This window comes from Lottia gigantea (assembly GCF_000327385.1).
Source record: "Lottia gigantea unplaced genomic scaffold LOTGIsca_2, whole genome shotgun sequence".
Taxonomy (NCBI): domain Eukaryota; kingdom Metazoa; phylum Mollusca; class Gastropoda; family Lottiidae; genus Lottia; species Lottia gigantea.
The window spans coordinates 1,186,321-1,200,619 of record NW_008708400.1 but is presented as its reverse complement, the minus strand read 5'-3'; the positions used below and the strand labels follow the sequence as shown (position 1 = coordinate 1,200,619).

The window sequence follows — 14,299 nt, the reverse complement described above, 5'->3', positions numbered from 1 at the left end:
TCGTTGAAATTGACCTTTTTAACGTTCAAAATAGACTCCAAATGAATGAGAGCAGCGCGACGCTCACCGCCAAATTTATCTTCAAGTCGTTTGTGGGCGGCTTCGTATCCAAGGTCAGAGGCAGGAAAACCCTCTACTGCTTTTAGAGCTTCGCCTGTTAAATGTTGCTTGAGTTGAAGCATTTTGTATGCTTTTGAAGACGTTGTATTGTCAATGCACTCACGAAAAGCATCGATAAAGGACACATAATCTTTCTTATTGCCAGAGAATTTTCCTATCGAAATCCTACTCAATTGCCTATACATGTCTCTATCAAGTTGGTAAAATTTGAAACCTGATCTGGAGCTTCTTCTGTGCTCTGCGAAGTTTGTTGATCTCGTTGAACATGATCAGGAGTAATACTTTCAGGTTCCGGTGGAGGATTCTGACCAATCTGTGGAGGAGCTACTGTTACTCTGGAGCGTTGTTCAACCACCGTGGACTCGTTGGTTGATGGTCTGCAAAGCCAATTTGTGGCTCAAGAGAGCAGTTCTGAAATGCTAGAATCGGACTGCATAGATTCGAGTTCTGGTTCGTACTCGGGATTCTCGTCACACAAACAGTTGTGAATGTCTATTGCGGTCTCTTGATGCCGTAATATTGCATCGACAGCATTTCGGACTTGTTCTGCCCGTTTCTCACTTGCACAAAGTAAGCTAGTCAGCAAAAGTTTTGATTTAGTAAGTTGTGACTTACATACCCGTTTCTTGCTGCGTAATGAAGCGATGGTCTCTTGATTATCTTTTCCATTTCCGTCGTCGCCAGGATGGCTGGCAGATTGGTCGGTTGTTGTTTGGTTGTTTCCTTGGCCAGGAGTATCTCCCATGCTGGCAATGTAGATTTTTCGACGGTTTCCGAACTTCGATTTCTTCGACTTCGAAAATAAACGAAATAACTATTAACCACGCTCTGCTACCATTATGTTGGGAACCATGTCGATGGAAATCAGAGGCCCATTCGAGTTGTTCAAATACGATGTTTATTCAGACAAGACATGACTGGGTGTGTCTCGATCTCGATGTGAACTGATTTCAGAAGGGGTATGGGAAGGCGGTGTTCGATTATTGATCTATTTTTAGAAACCATTGCACGTGCAGTGCGTTCGATAATCGATTCACTTTAATGTTTGATCACCATCCCACACATTGTAGACCACACTGCTGCGTGCGTCTCCATATGCACTGTGTATAATGGAAGAAACAACCTTTCCATTGGGATTCTGGAAAAAAAAGCCAACGATGCCTTCTTTGCAGCGATCTCGAAATCCATCTAAAAACAATAGAAGTAAATGTTAAAATCTGACAATCCTGTACGATCATTAAAAAAATTACTTTCTGAATGCAAATGCATCTGAACTTCCTTTCCATGGTGTGTTTCGTTTTGCCACGATTCTCACGGCAAGCTAGGGTGAACGATAACCGTTTCGTTAGATTTCAATTACGGTGTGGCGCTTTGCAGGCTGGATCATTACAGAACGTTGAGTTCTGCTACGGTCTGACACGATGCGCATGGTCTTGAAAGGTGTATAAACTTAGCACAACCTAACATATGGAGATAAAACCCCGGGCATTTCGGAAAACGGGACTGCCGTGGCCGCTGCGAACACTGTAGTTTCTAGGGAACATCAAATGAGGGGGCCGAGCAGGGGCCACAAAATTTCTATGTAGAAATTCATTATGTAGAAAAAATTGGGGAGCCAAACCAAAATCTAATCATAATATAAATATCTTAAAAATGGGGGTATAATTGGGGATACGAACCATTTTAGTAGTGGGCTAATGTGCCATCCCCCCACCCAGTACCCCCACCGGCGCCGCCACTGTGTCAGTGACTACCGTAATATTGGACACACATTTACTTACCAAAAATAGATCTTCAATGTACAATGTGGCAACATGTTTCGAAATTGTTTGAATTTCTATGCATGTTTATACTATTGCTAAAAACATAGGAAATGCTAGGGAACGCAACACTGTCGTTTCAAATAATTTCGCAATTCATTTTAGTATCTGGAGCAAAGGCTTTTTTTACACAAAAGATACCAGATTAATGAGTGATTGACAGGTATTGAATATGGTATGACCAATTATATATTTTTCTATTGAAACAGGTCAAATATATATCTTCATTGTACCTATCTTGGGTGTAATATTAATAATTAAAAATATTTTTATTCATTTGACCCATGTGAATTTGTTACTTTTCGTTACCATTGACTCCACATTACTTTTGTATACACGCTTGGCTTGAGGAACATTCATAAAAGACCTTGTATGATATTGACACTTTTAAAGTTAAAAAAAATTATCTACGTGAACTGACATAAAGTTAACACAGCATCATGAAGGCTTTTATCGTTTGTGGTTTGTTGGGTAAGTTTTTGAATTTGATATTTAGGTATAAATAAATACACAAATGCATCGACATCAAATGTCATTTTTGGATGTTTATGGTTATTATAACCCCAAAACAACATATTTCTTGCCGATGATGTGAAACACAGATATACATACATAACGGCTTGTTATCTTTAGTTGAAATCTTTAGAAAGCGTAGAGACATATTTCTCTACAATTAGTCGTTTATAGATCTACTATTAGAATGCATGACATCAATGTTAATATCATTTTGGAAATTTGAATCTATATTTTATATGGATTCCACCCTGGGTGGGAGAATAACGTAGTATATTTAAGCAAACCACAGGCAAAAATTCTTTGGATAATCATCGATTTTAAGATTGCCTGAAGACAAATATATCCTATAAACACTCTTTAAAGGAAGAACCACACAAATAAATGTTATAAATATTACTGGAATAAATGAATAAAATGTATTTATTTATATTAAAGGGGCATTCTGATATTTTCGTAGCGCTAAAATCTAGAGAAATGTGTACTTTAACGTACCAGGAAAATTTCGAACGCCAAAACTAATTAAAAGATGTACGTAAACATTCTAGCGTCGATTTGTTCTCTTTTTTTTTTTTTTTGGTGTCGAAAAAATAATCTACAAATTGAAGCGAAGATTTGATTTCTAATATTGTATATCATTTAGAAAATTGGCTATCAAAAATTAATTTTCTCTTTATTTTCGAATGTTTCCATAAATTTTGAATGATTCTTATTATTTTCAAATTTTACCGTTTATTTTCAAATAATTACCGTTTATTTCCCAATATTACCATGTATTTTCCACTATTACCATTTGTTTTCGAATGTTTCCATAAATTTTGAATGATTCCTATTATTTTCAAATTTTACCGTTTATTTTCAAATAATTACCGTTTATTTCCCAATATTACTATGTATTTTCCACTGTTACCCTTTGTTTTCGAATGTTTCCATAAATTTTGAATGATTCCTATTATTTTCAAATTTTACCGTTTATTTTCAAATAATTACCGTTTATTTCCCAATATTACTATGTATTTTCCACTGTTACCCTTTGTTTTCGAATGTTTCCATAAATTTTGAATGATTCCTATTATTTTCAAATTTTACCGTTTATTTTCAAATAATTACCGTTTATTTCCCAATATTACTATGTATTTTCCACTGTTACCCTTTGTTTTCGAATGTTTCCATAAATTTTGAATGATTCCTATTATTTTCAAATTTTACCGTTTATTTTCAAATAATTACCGTTTATTTCCCAATATTACCATGTATTTTCCACTATTACCCTTTGTTTTCGAATGTTTCCATAAATTTTGAATGATTCCTATTATTTTCAAATATTACCATTTATTTCAAATTTTATTACCATTAATTTAAAACGATTTATTTTCTAAATAAAGTGTCTACTCCACCCTAGGCCTGTACATTTGGGAGAATCAAACCCTCCCTTCCCCGAAATTCAAAAATTGTTTTGGAATTAACGTAATGATGTGCAATCGTTTTAAAAAATAATTCGATCAATAATTATTATTATAAAGTCTTCTGAAAGTTTTATCACTATGGTTTCTGTGTCGTAAAATATACTTGAGACGACAATTTTCTTACACTCTAGGTCATTTCGAAAGTTCGCTCTGAACTCAATATTAAAGATTATGGAAAACATGACATAATTTTTCTTGTTGATTAGCAACCAAAATAAAAGTATCCAACAACAAACAACAACAATCGTGTTCTAGTTTCAATTGATGTCGCTGATTTCTAAAGCCTACTTATTGATGGGCTAAAAACGGTTAGAATGTGTTTCTTGTATATGAGCATTTCTTATTCACCTATACCTTAATGAGATCGAGGCTATTTTTGTCATAAATGTACAAGCGTACAACAAATGAATAAATAGAGTGAAAAGGCTTCACAACCACCGAAAACAAGATTTTGATAGACCCAGTACAATAAGTATACAAAATGTGTCTTCAATAGATAATTATATTTTGTCAGTGCCTTTTGACCCGTAAACTATAGTGTAACGCTTCATACCCTTGGATAGATGTATAAAATATATAGTATATCTTTCTATCAAGTTACCAACTTAAGGATTTTTAGAAAAGACTTCATCCCTTGGCGATAAATTCTCAAACATTACTCTCAAATGTACTAGCAATAAATAAAACAAAGCTTACAGAAGTAATTCTAGATAAATATGGTAATTATTATATACTTCTAGAATATTCATTACTATATATTACTTAGAAAGTGATAGAAAGTATTTAATATTATAGAGCAGTGCCTCTCAACAGAGCAAGAATTCTTCCCAGATGGAGGGAATGGAAAACCATGTGGAGAAATTATTGTCAGTGGGTAAATGGGGAGGAATCTTCTTCTACCATTTCATTCTACGTATTTGTAAGAGTGTGGGTTCATCGCGGTTAATGGTGTAGCCTACTCACAATGAAACGTAGTTCGTTGAAGATAACTGAGCGAACTACGACTGAAATTGTCATCATTCACTCGGACAGAAAATTGTGAAAGAAAATTAGTCCCACGGGTCACCATCATATTGTATGATTTTTATATCCATTCATAGTTCATCGTTGAATACATTTTTCGAGTGACTGCTTTTAAGGGAGGAATAGATTTGGAAGAACTCCTCCAAGGTGGAATGGTCTCACTCAGGTTTAGAAGCATTGTTCTAGATGTTTATATCAATATAATTGTCTTCTTTTACTTTTGATTATATTGAAGGATTAATTGTAGATAGATCTAGCCTCGTTAAATAATATCCATTTCTGGCTAAAAAAAAGCTCGTTTATTTTCTAAGCCTTTGGTTACCTTCCTTTTGAACTTCTCGGTGGTTGTCGACATCCAGAAAAGAAAACAGATTACTAATCTCAGAGAAAATCGGAATGTTTCGTTCCGTTTCTTATTTTCTTCTGTTACTTACTCCACTTCCCATCCAATGATCTGCATGCATCTTCAGTTGTGGTTCATTTAATATTCAACAAATCAAATGATCTGTTCAATAAAAAAAATACAATTCTTTGGCATAGGTAATCAATGCTTAATTGCACAAATTATATCTATTAAATCAAAATTTGACAGTAAGATATTGTTAGGTTATGGATGGCAAAACCTACAATAAAAACAAACACACAAAAAAATATGTTCTGTATTTTAATCATACTTAACCAGTCATAGTATAGTTGAGCATCAAATCTTCAACTTGTGGGTTAAAGGGTGGCATATAAAATTGATTTTATATCTTTTAATAATAGTTATTTTTATTTTAGAATAATCAATACAAACTAAATAATCCCCAGTCAATAAATAATCCCCAGTCAATAAATAACCTCAACATTACTAAATAACTCTACATTCTACATTTCTACACGATATTCTCATTTGTATCAACAATGACAGAAATAAAACATCAAGTAGCAATCCCAGATAGATCTGGTAGTGCTACAAATATCAAGATAATATGCAAATCTGTATGAAAATTAGGTAAAACTCTAATGAACCCACCCTTTTATGACAACTATTATTTTGGTTACCTAGATGCTTAAAAGGATTAAACATATGTAACTTACATTATTTTAAGTTTTATTTTTTCAAAATTTTCTATACGAATTGGAATCTAATTTGGATACTGATTCGGTGACTAGTTTGTGATACAGCAGTTGTAAAATAGAATCTTATCATTCTGGGATGTGGCATATGATAAATCTTCTGAAGTTGTATCAATAGGTCGCCATAAGTCATTCTTAGCATGAACATTTTTTTTTAGATTATTTGCAATGAAACGCTTATACCTTTCGCAAGGTTTCTATCATTAATGATTTTTCATTGGAATTAATCTTTACAAATACAAATACTCTTGAACATTATTTCTATGCTTAATCATCATTTGACTTAAGAATGCTCTTTCTTCCTCACTTTCAAACCAAATGTCTAAAATATTATGAATAACATTCACCTTTCTATTTACAGCTGCATTCTGCTATGTGGTATACGGCAATGAAGCTAAATGTGCAATAGCTGCAGCAAAGTGTGTACCACAACATTCAAGTTTAATTAATAGCAACTCAACTTGCGAGTAAGTTGTCTTTGATTACAGTGACGTTGTTAACCTTTAAATTTACGCGCCTATAGATTTCCGTTCCACCACAGAAGTAACAGCTGACGCTATTTTAAACTTCATTTTTATGATATTTATTACTCAGTCCTAAAAATTAAATAAAATGGAATGAATATTTTAATAACATGACTATATATTTTGTGCATGGTTTCCTTTTCAGAGAGCTCGGACCTCTTGGAAACTGTTTGGTTGGCGGTGGTTGCGAATCATCCGATTTTACCTATCAGGCTCAAGCTAAAGCTTATGGACTGACTGGCTGTACTTTTAACGGTAAGTTTTCATTAAGCTGAAACCCTTATCACAGGAAAATGACTATTGGTGTGAGCTCGTGATACGTAACCAGAATTCTATCGATTGACCTTTAAGCTAAATGATTGACAGATTGAACGATTTTGTCGTAGAGCTGTCGTGGAAAAACGCACATTGTCCGATTTTGCAGTAGGTGTGCCACAACCTTTAGATATAATTCTTAAAAACCGTTAATAGTTTAAAACAATTTACTGCAAATTTTCAAGCTTTCGGTTTATTGTGACATCAATCATATTTTATGTTCCAGGTGCGGAAGCAGTGTTCATCAGCTTCTCTTTGGTAGTTGCTATGGTGTCCTTAGCACAGTTTCTAACCCGATAATTGTCTTAAATTTCTATAAAAGAAAATAACAACAATTCTTTTATTCAACTCATAACTCTCTGTCAATGTCCTAAATTTATAATTATTCTATAATCAATCTGTTCAAAAGAAATCGATCCATCTGAATTAAAATATTTCGTTTAAGAGGTTTCGAGTTTCTTTCGCTGAGGGAGGGTAACCCAATGCCATCCACGATCTAAGGATTTTTTTGTGTTTTGCAAGTTCTTAGCAACTATAATTTACTAATAATAAAGCATTAGTTTAGTAAAAGTATAGTTATTCTCGTCGTTGAATATTGCTTTGAATCGATTTCTTGGCAAACCAAAATGGAGTAAACATTTAGAAATTCTCCATGAGTAATATTGCGTATATAATCTTTGATTTTCATTTTCAAGCATGAAATACAAATAATAAAAAGTTCTTGTCTCATAATGTCATTACATCTATCTCACTTTTGAAAAGAACTAGAGACAATAGCCAAATGATAATTCGAGTGTTTGTGATTGTTTATCTTAGCAACGGCCATTCTCCTTACGAAACAACTGCAAATATTAAAACTCTACGATGAATCGATTCTATGGTTAATAATTCAACAATCCAATAAAGTATATTTTAACGCAATTTTTTTTCCAAAATCTTTTAATCTTTTCATTGATCATAGTGTTTGACATTTATCTGAAATCTATGCAATCTCTACATTATATAGATAACCTATATAGGAAACATATCGTAAATCGTAAAGTGTCTATACATGGTTTGGTGCAACTATTCTTTGTGCATTTTTTTTATTAAGAATCGATAACTAAAATTAGATTGCAATTTCCTATCCTTTTTACTCATTGAGTGACTTCAAAGTTGGTGTTGGTGATAATGTTAGGTGTCAGTGTTGTTTGTGTATACCCCGAATTCCAAACACCATATCAGGTGTTGACACCAGATGTTAACACTGGTGTAAACATTGATGTGTTTCAAATGCCGGGGGCTTGTGAGCGGTGTTGATCAGTTTGGTGTTAACCTATGAGGGTTGGGTGCTAACGCCAATATAATAATTAAAAATTACTTTATTCGCGCACTCAGTGTACATACAAAAAAAAAAAAAGTTCAATTCAAACTATTAAACATGTTATGATACACATAAATAATTAATAATTTCATCAATATCTTCAATATCGCAACTATTTTGCGAAAATAACAAAGATTCTTTGAACAATACAAAATCTTTAATAGTACTTGCCGTCATTTTATCACCGATATTGGTGTATATATTGAAATCCATTTCATCAACTATGCTTGATAATTGTCCACATTAGAATTTACAAATATTATATTTACAAATGTACCAATGGCATATATAATTCAAACTATTGCAGATAGGAGATTGACTGCCATGTAAGGCTAATTTTGAACAAATATTAGTGCATACATTTTTACTAGTTATTATTCCATGTGCAAATTTTAAAAAACGTATATGTAATTGGGCTTCAATTGAAAAGTCATTGCAGAATAGATTTAAAAGAACACAGCTTTGCGCCACGAGCAGAAAAATTGTTGAATATTTTTGATGGGATAATCCCACAGCTGACACCCGTAGAGTGGCATACAATATGTCTTAAAAACTTTATATTTTATTAATGAATGTACAAATTTAAAATTCCTAAGTGTAATATTTACTTTTGTATTAAAATTATTTAAACACTGTTCCATCATCTCTTTTTTTAAAATCGTTGGAGAGTGGATTTCCTAGGTGACATTTTGATTGAACCTGTTCTATAATCTTGCCATTAAAAACATCTTTAATAGGGCCAATATGATAAAAAAAACAAGAAGTTTACATTTTGTGGGATTAAATTTAACACAATATTCATTTGAAAAATCAGTTGCGATGTCAATTAATCTTAAGAGAGACTGTATACTAGGTGTAACAAACGTAACATCATCAGCATAGCCTATGGCTCCAACATAAACATTACCCATGAAGCAACCAAATTTACTATTTTTACATCTACTGAGAAGTTCATCAACATATAATGTAAAAAGAATCGCAGATAGAACTCCACCTTGTTTTACGCCATTTTTTATAAAGTCCTTTGAATTTCACGAAAAAATGCACTAGCTGCAGTTTAGCTCAACAATAGGTTTTGAGATGGTATCAGGTAACAACTCTCACCAACATTGTAATGGGGTTACATCAAGACTGCTGCTCGATTTCAAAGTGGGTATGAAAATGGGTGACAGTGTTGATGTTGGTGTTGGTGTTAGTGTCAATTCCTGGTATTAACACCAATTTTGAGGTCACGCAGTGTAATCAAAGAAGTTTACTAGACTTGAAATATAGGAAAACGAAAACAAAAAACCAAATCTAATTTTAGTAAGATTGGTGAAGAGTAGATTCTCTATGTGAACACCACAAATTGCCCTAAGTTACCTTCAACATAATTATCAGAGCATATCACATTCATTTCATTGAATAGGAAGATAGGTCAGTCTTGCGAAATCTTGAACGATTAAAAGACAGAACACAATGGGAGAGATTTTTGACCAACTTAGTAATAATACTACACACTAAACTTATAAATTCCACGAATCTCCACAATTTAAAAAGTTTGTTATCTATGGCGACGTCGATGAAATCATTTTGTGCATGCCCAAAATCTTCGACGCATAACGTATGGCGTATAGGTCTCGCAAACGTGGAACGTAACCTATACTGAATTTATCTCGGACGACCAAAGTTTTATTCAAGGAGTATTTAACTTACAACTACCATATTATTATGTATGGCGTATAATCTAGCGTTTATTAGAAATATTTAAATATCGATGGTCAATTTTCCAATATATATAACACATTAAGTCAATAATTCACTGCGTGTTACAAGAAGCTAAAATGCTATCACGGTTAACGGCACGATTGAAATCTTTTTGTAGTGACCCTATAAGACCTTACTAGCCTTATCAGATCAGAGGTTAAGCGTTGAAATCGTGCTAATAGTAGAAACATTTTGAACCGTTCAAATTATTGTCAATAGGGACAATCGAATCAAAAATTTTCGACAAACCTCAAGATCTGAAAGGGTCTCCACGATTAAGACTGCGATTTAAATGAATCGTGATAGTTCAAGAACGAATGATGTCTTAAGTCAGTCGGGGTCAGGTCGTAGATCTAATCGTGATCATTCTCGATTGTCATCGTGAAAGATATCTTGACCACAATCATATCCTATTGTCACAGATAGCACTGTTTCTTGATAAACGTATCGGCGTGTATCTGTAGGTACCGGATGATACCAATTCGGTGATCCGTATCGAAATGACCGTGTCAAATCAAGACTAATCGTAGACTCAATCGATACAATCCTAACGGAAGGTCTGTAATCGTGAAATTAACAATTTGTGAACAGGTTGTATATATGCGGGTATTGACTGGTATAAAAATCCGTATAAGCAAGTCAATTTCGTTGATCAGAATCAATAGTAAAAGTTGTATAGTAATTGATTACTCAGTACCATCATGTGTTTCTAAACGTAAGCATAGTCCGCTTCGCAAATACTATATAGGTCAACATCATGAGATACAACCAGATCCATCAGAAAACCCATGATGAGCTGCGAATTGCTATTCGTGGCGTTCGATAGGAATCTAACGAGTCACGACAGTGGAAACCTAACAAAACGAATATAACATGAAATGATATTTACGAATCAGTTATAGATGAATATTTCACAAAAGTTAGTAACATCTTACGAAACAGTTATACACCTAACGATTAAAATCAAAACAACATTGATATAAAATGCTATTGTTTTTTAAGTCTTTTTTTTCAATGTATATATCATCAATATAATCGATTTCGAATGAATAGCATGATACGACCAATGGCCCCCTCTCATACAAATTTCCTTGTGAACTCCCCGAATCATACGAAACTACCTTGCATGGAAATAACACACACGAACGTAGTTTTGAATCTCTTAATATGATTTTCAATGTGATATTTCAACTAAGCCTCAAATCACATTTAAATATTTAACAATGGCTTTCAATTTGAGTTGAAGGCTTTTTTGACATGTTATAGCCTTATTAAGAACTTGATTTGTGAACTACGTTCGTGTGTGTTATTTCCAAGAAGTTTCTTATGCTACCCAATTCTGTGAACCATACTCCCCTAATAAGCCATAGTAATGCCACTGGATACGACATAAATATGCTACGGAGGAATGGTCTATCGGGCCAACGGAAAGGTGAATTGGTTTCTCAAATAGATATCAAAAGCTATAGATATCAGCAAGATATCAAGAATTAGGGAAACACGTAATGCCATCATTTTCAAATCCAGTGTCAGAGCAGTGTTATGTGATCTTCATCTCGTTCGCAACACCTGTCAATTATTTGTGTAAATTCGGTCTCAATGAGAGGTTTATCAGGAAGTGGCCACATTTTTATCATCAAGGTGACTGGCTCAATCTTATTGTCTCAAATTTTCGGGGGTTGGCCTAGGTCTTGAATGTAGATATCTACATATATCTTCTAGTTATATAGAATAATATTTAGAAAATCTCATGATCTCTTCAAATTACTATTATAACTAGAAGTTTCAGTTTATATTTTTATATAATAGTATGTCTTTTCTAGAGAAACAAGGGTATCAAGAAAAGACGAGTCGTCATTTTAACTTTCAAACACGAATAGTTCTGACACACGTGGATTTGAAGGCTTAAAATTTGACGCTGAGCTGCGAACACATCGCTCTAAAAAATACATTTCTATCTACTATCTTCTATCCTTATTTATGATAAAATAGCCAGTTTCGAATGCAGTGAAGCGAACATTTGGTAAATCAAGTTTGTCCAGTAATACTACTACCAAGTTTACCAAATGATCGCCTCATTATAAAAGAATCCGGCCATTTTATTATAAATAAGCATATTTAGCGTTCTGATTTGCAGAAATATAATACAACTTCCATTCCGTTAAAACTAAGTAATATAAGACGTAGTAAAGAGTTTAATAAGGCAACGGTGAAGCAAAATGTGGATGATTCGGCAATTTTTTTCTTAAAAATGCCGACATCTTGAAAGAGTAGATAACATAATATATTATTATGTTATTTTGGTCTGGTTGTAGATTGGTAACGAATTCTCTTGCGGGAGCTGCGTCTTTCCGGAATTGCAGGAATCACAAGCATTGGATGAAGAATTGGAATGTCCCAAATAGAAGTCAAAGTCAAAAATAGTATGACACCCCCTCACGCCACCTCCTTCAGGAAAGATGCTAGCCTGGCTTTGGCCCCTCCACTTTCAATTTTTTATCATTTTACATATTGAAGGAATGATGTGTGTCCCCCCTAGAAAATATTGTGGCCCCTGCTCGACCCTCTCACCAGATGTTTCATAGAAACGCCACTGGGCGGCATTTGTGCTAAGGATATTTGCCGCATGGACAATTTATTCTAGTTCCTAGTTTATTTAAATATGCATGAACTTGACCATTTTTCATTTATTATTTAACACTTAAGATAAAAGTTTCTTTCTTAAAGACTTTTCATGGACAGAACGGAGCGTGACTGAACAATTTCAAGATTGTTTGTTCACTAGGTAACCTTGGTGCTGAACAATGATTTTACATCTAATTTTATTTATTTATTCTGTAACTATAGGTAACATTTCGGAATAATGGAATCAAACCACATATGGTAATACATTACGTGGAATTTCCTGATAGACCTCATACAACGAACGACGTCTAACTACCAACATGAACCACCACGCTACTTTTGCTTTTCTTTTAGGTAGGTAAAAAAATTTCTGGATAAACTTTTAAAGAACTTTTAAGAAATATTAAAACTTAAAAGACATGTTTCGGATTCTGTTCTAATGTTTCTATATCAGTCTATAAGCACTAATACAGTAATTGCAGTGCGCTCGTTATTTTGTTATTGTGTAACATTTTTCAACAACTTTTGCCAAATTTTGGACACTGGCATAGAACTATAAGACTAGAGAGGCGAATTGTTTAAAACCCCGGTCTTCAAATCTTTGGGTCGCTATAACACTCAAAGGATCGCAGGGCCTGTCTTGGGTCGTACAGCACAGTGCAGTAAGAACTATAGACCTAGATTCTTGAAAATCGCGATTCATTCTGAGAAATGATCGCCTGTCTTTCAGCGTGCGTCGAAAACCCGGCAAAAAATATTTAACATAATTTTTCTTTTCTTTTCTTCAAATTCGGTATTAGCCTCAATTGCCAGTAATGGCACTGTCATCGCTTAATATCATTGACTCATTCCTTCAAACTCAAACTTTAATTATGTTTAATTAAGTTTTCCTTCATATAAGATATGACTATTGAAAATATGTTTACATAATCTTCAAAAAACCAATGTATAGAGTATATTTGAAATATCTGTCGTCAAAATCATAATGAAATAATCGGAAAATTGGAATGTTTTTTTTAAAAAAAAAATAATCTGATTCATCCATAAAACATTACTCCTCTTTTTACAATATAATAATAGAATATTACCAATCCCTATAATTATTCTCACTGTTATGTTATAATATTTCAGTTATTTGTTTAACAGTAGACGTAAAAGCTGATGACGTACAATGCGCTCTTTCGGTTGCTAGCTGTACATCAACTCATGCTTCGGCCATTATTGCTAAGGATTGCGCGTAAGTTTTTAAACTTTGTATTTGATTTCCTTGTGGAAAAATGTCCGTAGTAAAATCCTAATGGGTTAAACATAATTATCTTACTCAACAGGACTTGACTTGGCATAAAAGGTAATTTCTGTGTACAAACTTTGCTTTTTGCCACCATAGATATATAGCCTAACAACTATGTCGATTTATCAAAATATGCCAGCTTTTACACTGGATCATAACTTTCCCACTTTCAACAACCCGTCAGATATTAATGCAAAAAATCAAAGTTTTTAAAAATATTTCTACCTACAAATATTTGTTCAACTAAATACTTTGTCTTCCTTTGTGTTTTGAATTATCGAGTGTTTGTAGCCTACTCTAAATCATACTTCAACCGTCGCTGCAGCCGGGCATCCTCATGAAGCACGCCGGGCATTTACAAAAATATGGAAATT

At 33.5% G+C, this 14,299-nt stretch overlaps 2 protein-coding genes across 2 annotated transcripts; one reads left to right on the top strand and one right to left on the bottom strand.

Annotated features, from left to right (window-relative positions):
• Nucleotides 1–289: 289 nt before the first annotated feature.
• LOTGIDRAFT_152664 (hypothetical protein) lies at nucleotides 290–865 on the bottom strand (the record flags this gene model as incomplete). Its single annotated transcript, XM_009053187.1, has 2 exons — nucleotides 290–497; nucleotides 579–865. 2 exons carry the CDS (start codon nucleotides 863–865, stop codon nucleotides 290–292), a joined length of 495 nt encoding a protein of 164 aa, XP_009051435.1.
• A 3,885-nt stretch (nucleotides 866–4,750) lies between these two features.
• On the top strand, nucleotides 4,751–7,345 carry LOTGIDRAFT_228222 (hypothetical protein; the record flags this gene model as incomplete). Its single annotated transcript, XM_009053186.1, has 4 exons — nucleotides 4,751–4,838; nucleotides 6,423–6,528; nucleotides 6,731–6,840; nucleotides 7,127–7,345. The coding sequence occupies 4 exons, from the start codon at nucleotides 4,751–4,753 to the stop codon at nucleotides 7,198–7,200; spliced, it is 378 nt and encodes a 125-aa protein (XP_009051434.1). The 3' UTR covers nucleotides 7,201–7,345.
• Between the last annotated feature and the right edge of the window lie 6,954 nt (nucleotides 7,346–14,299).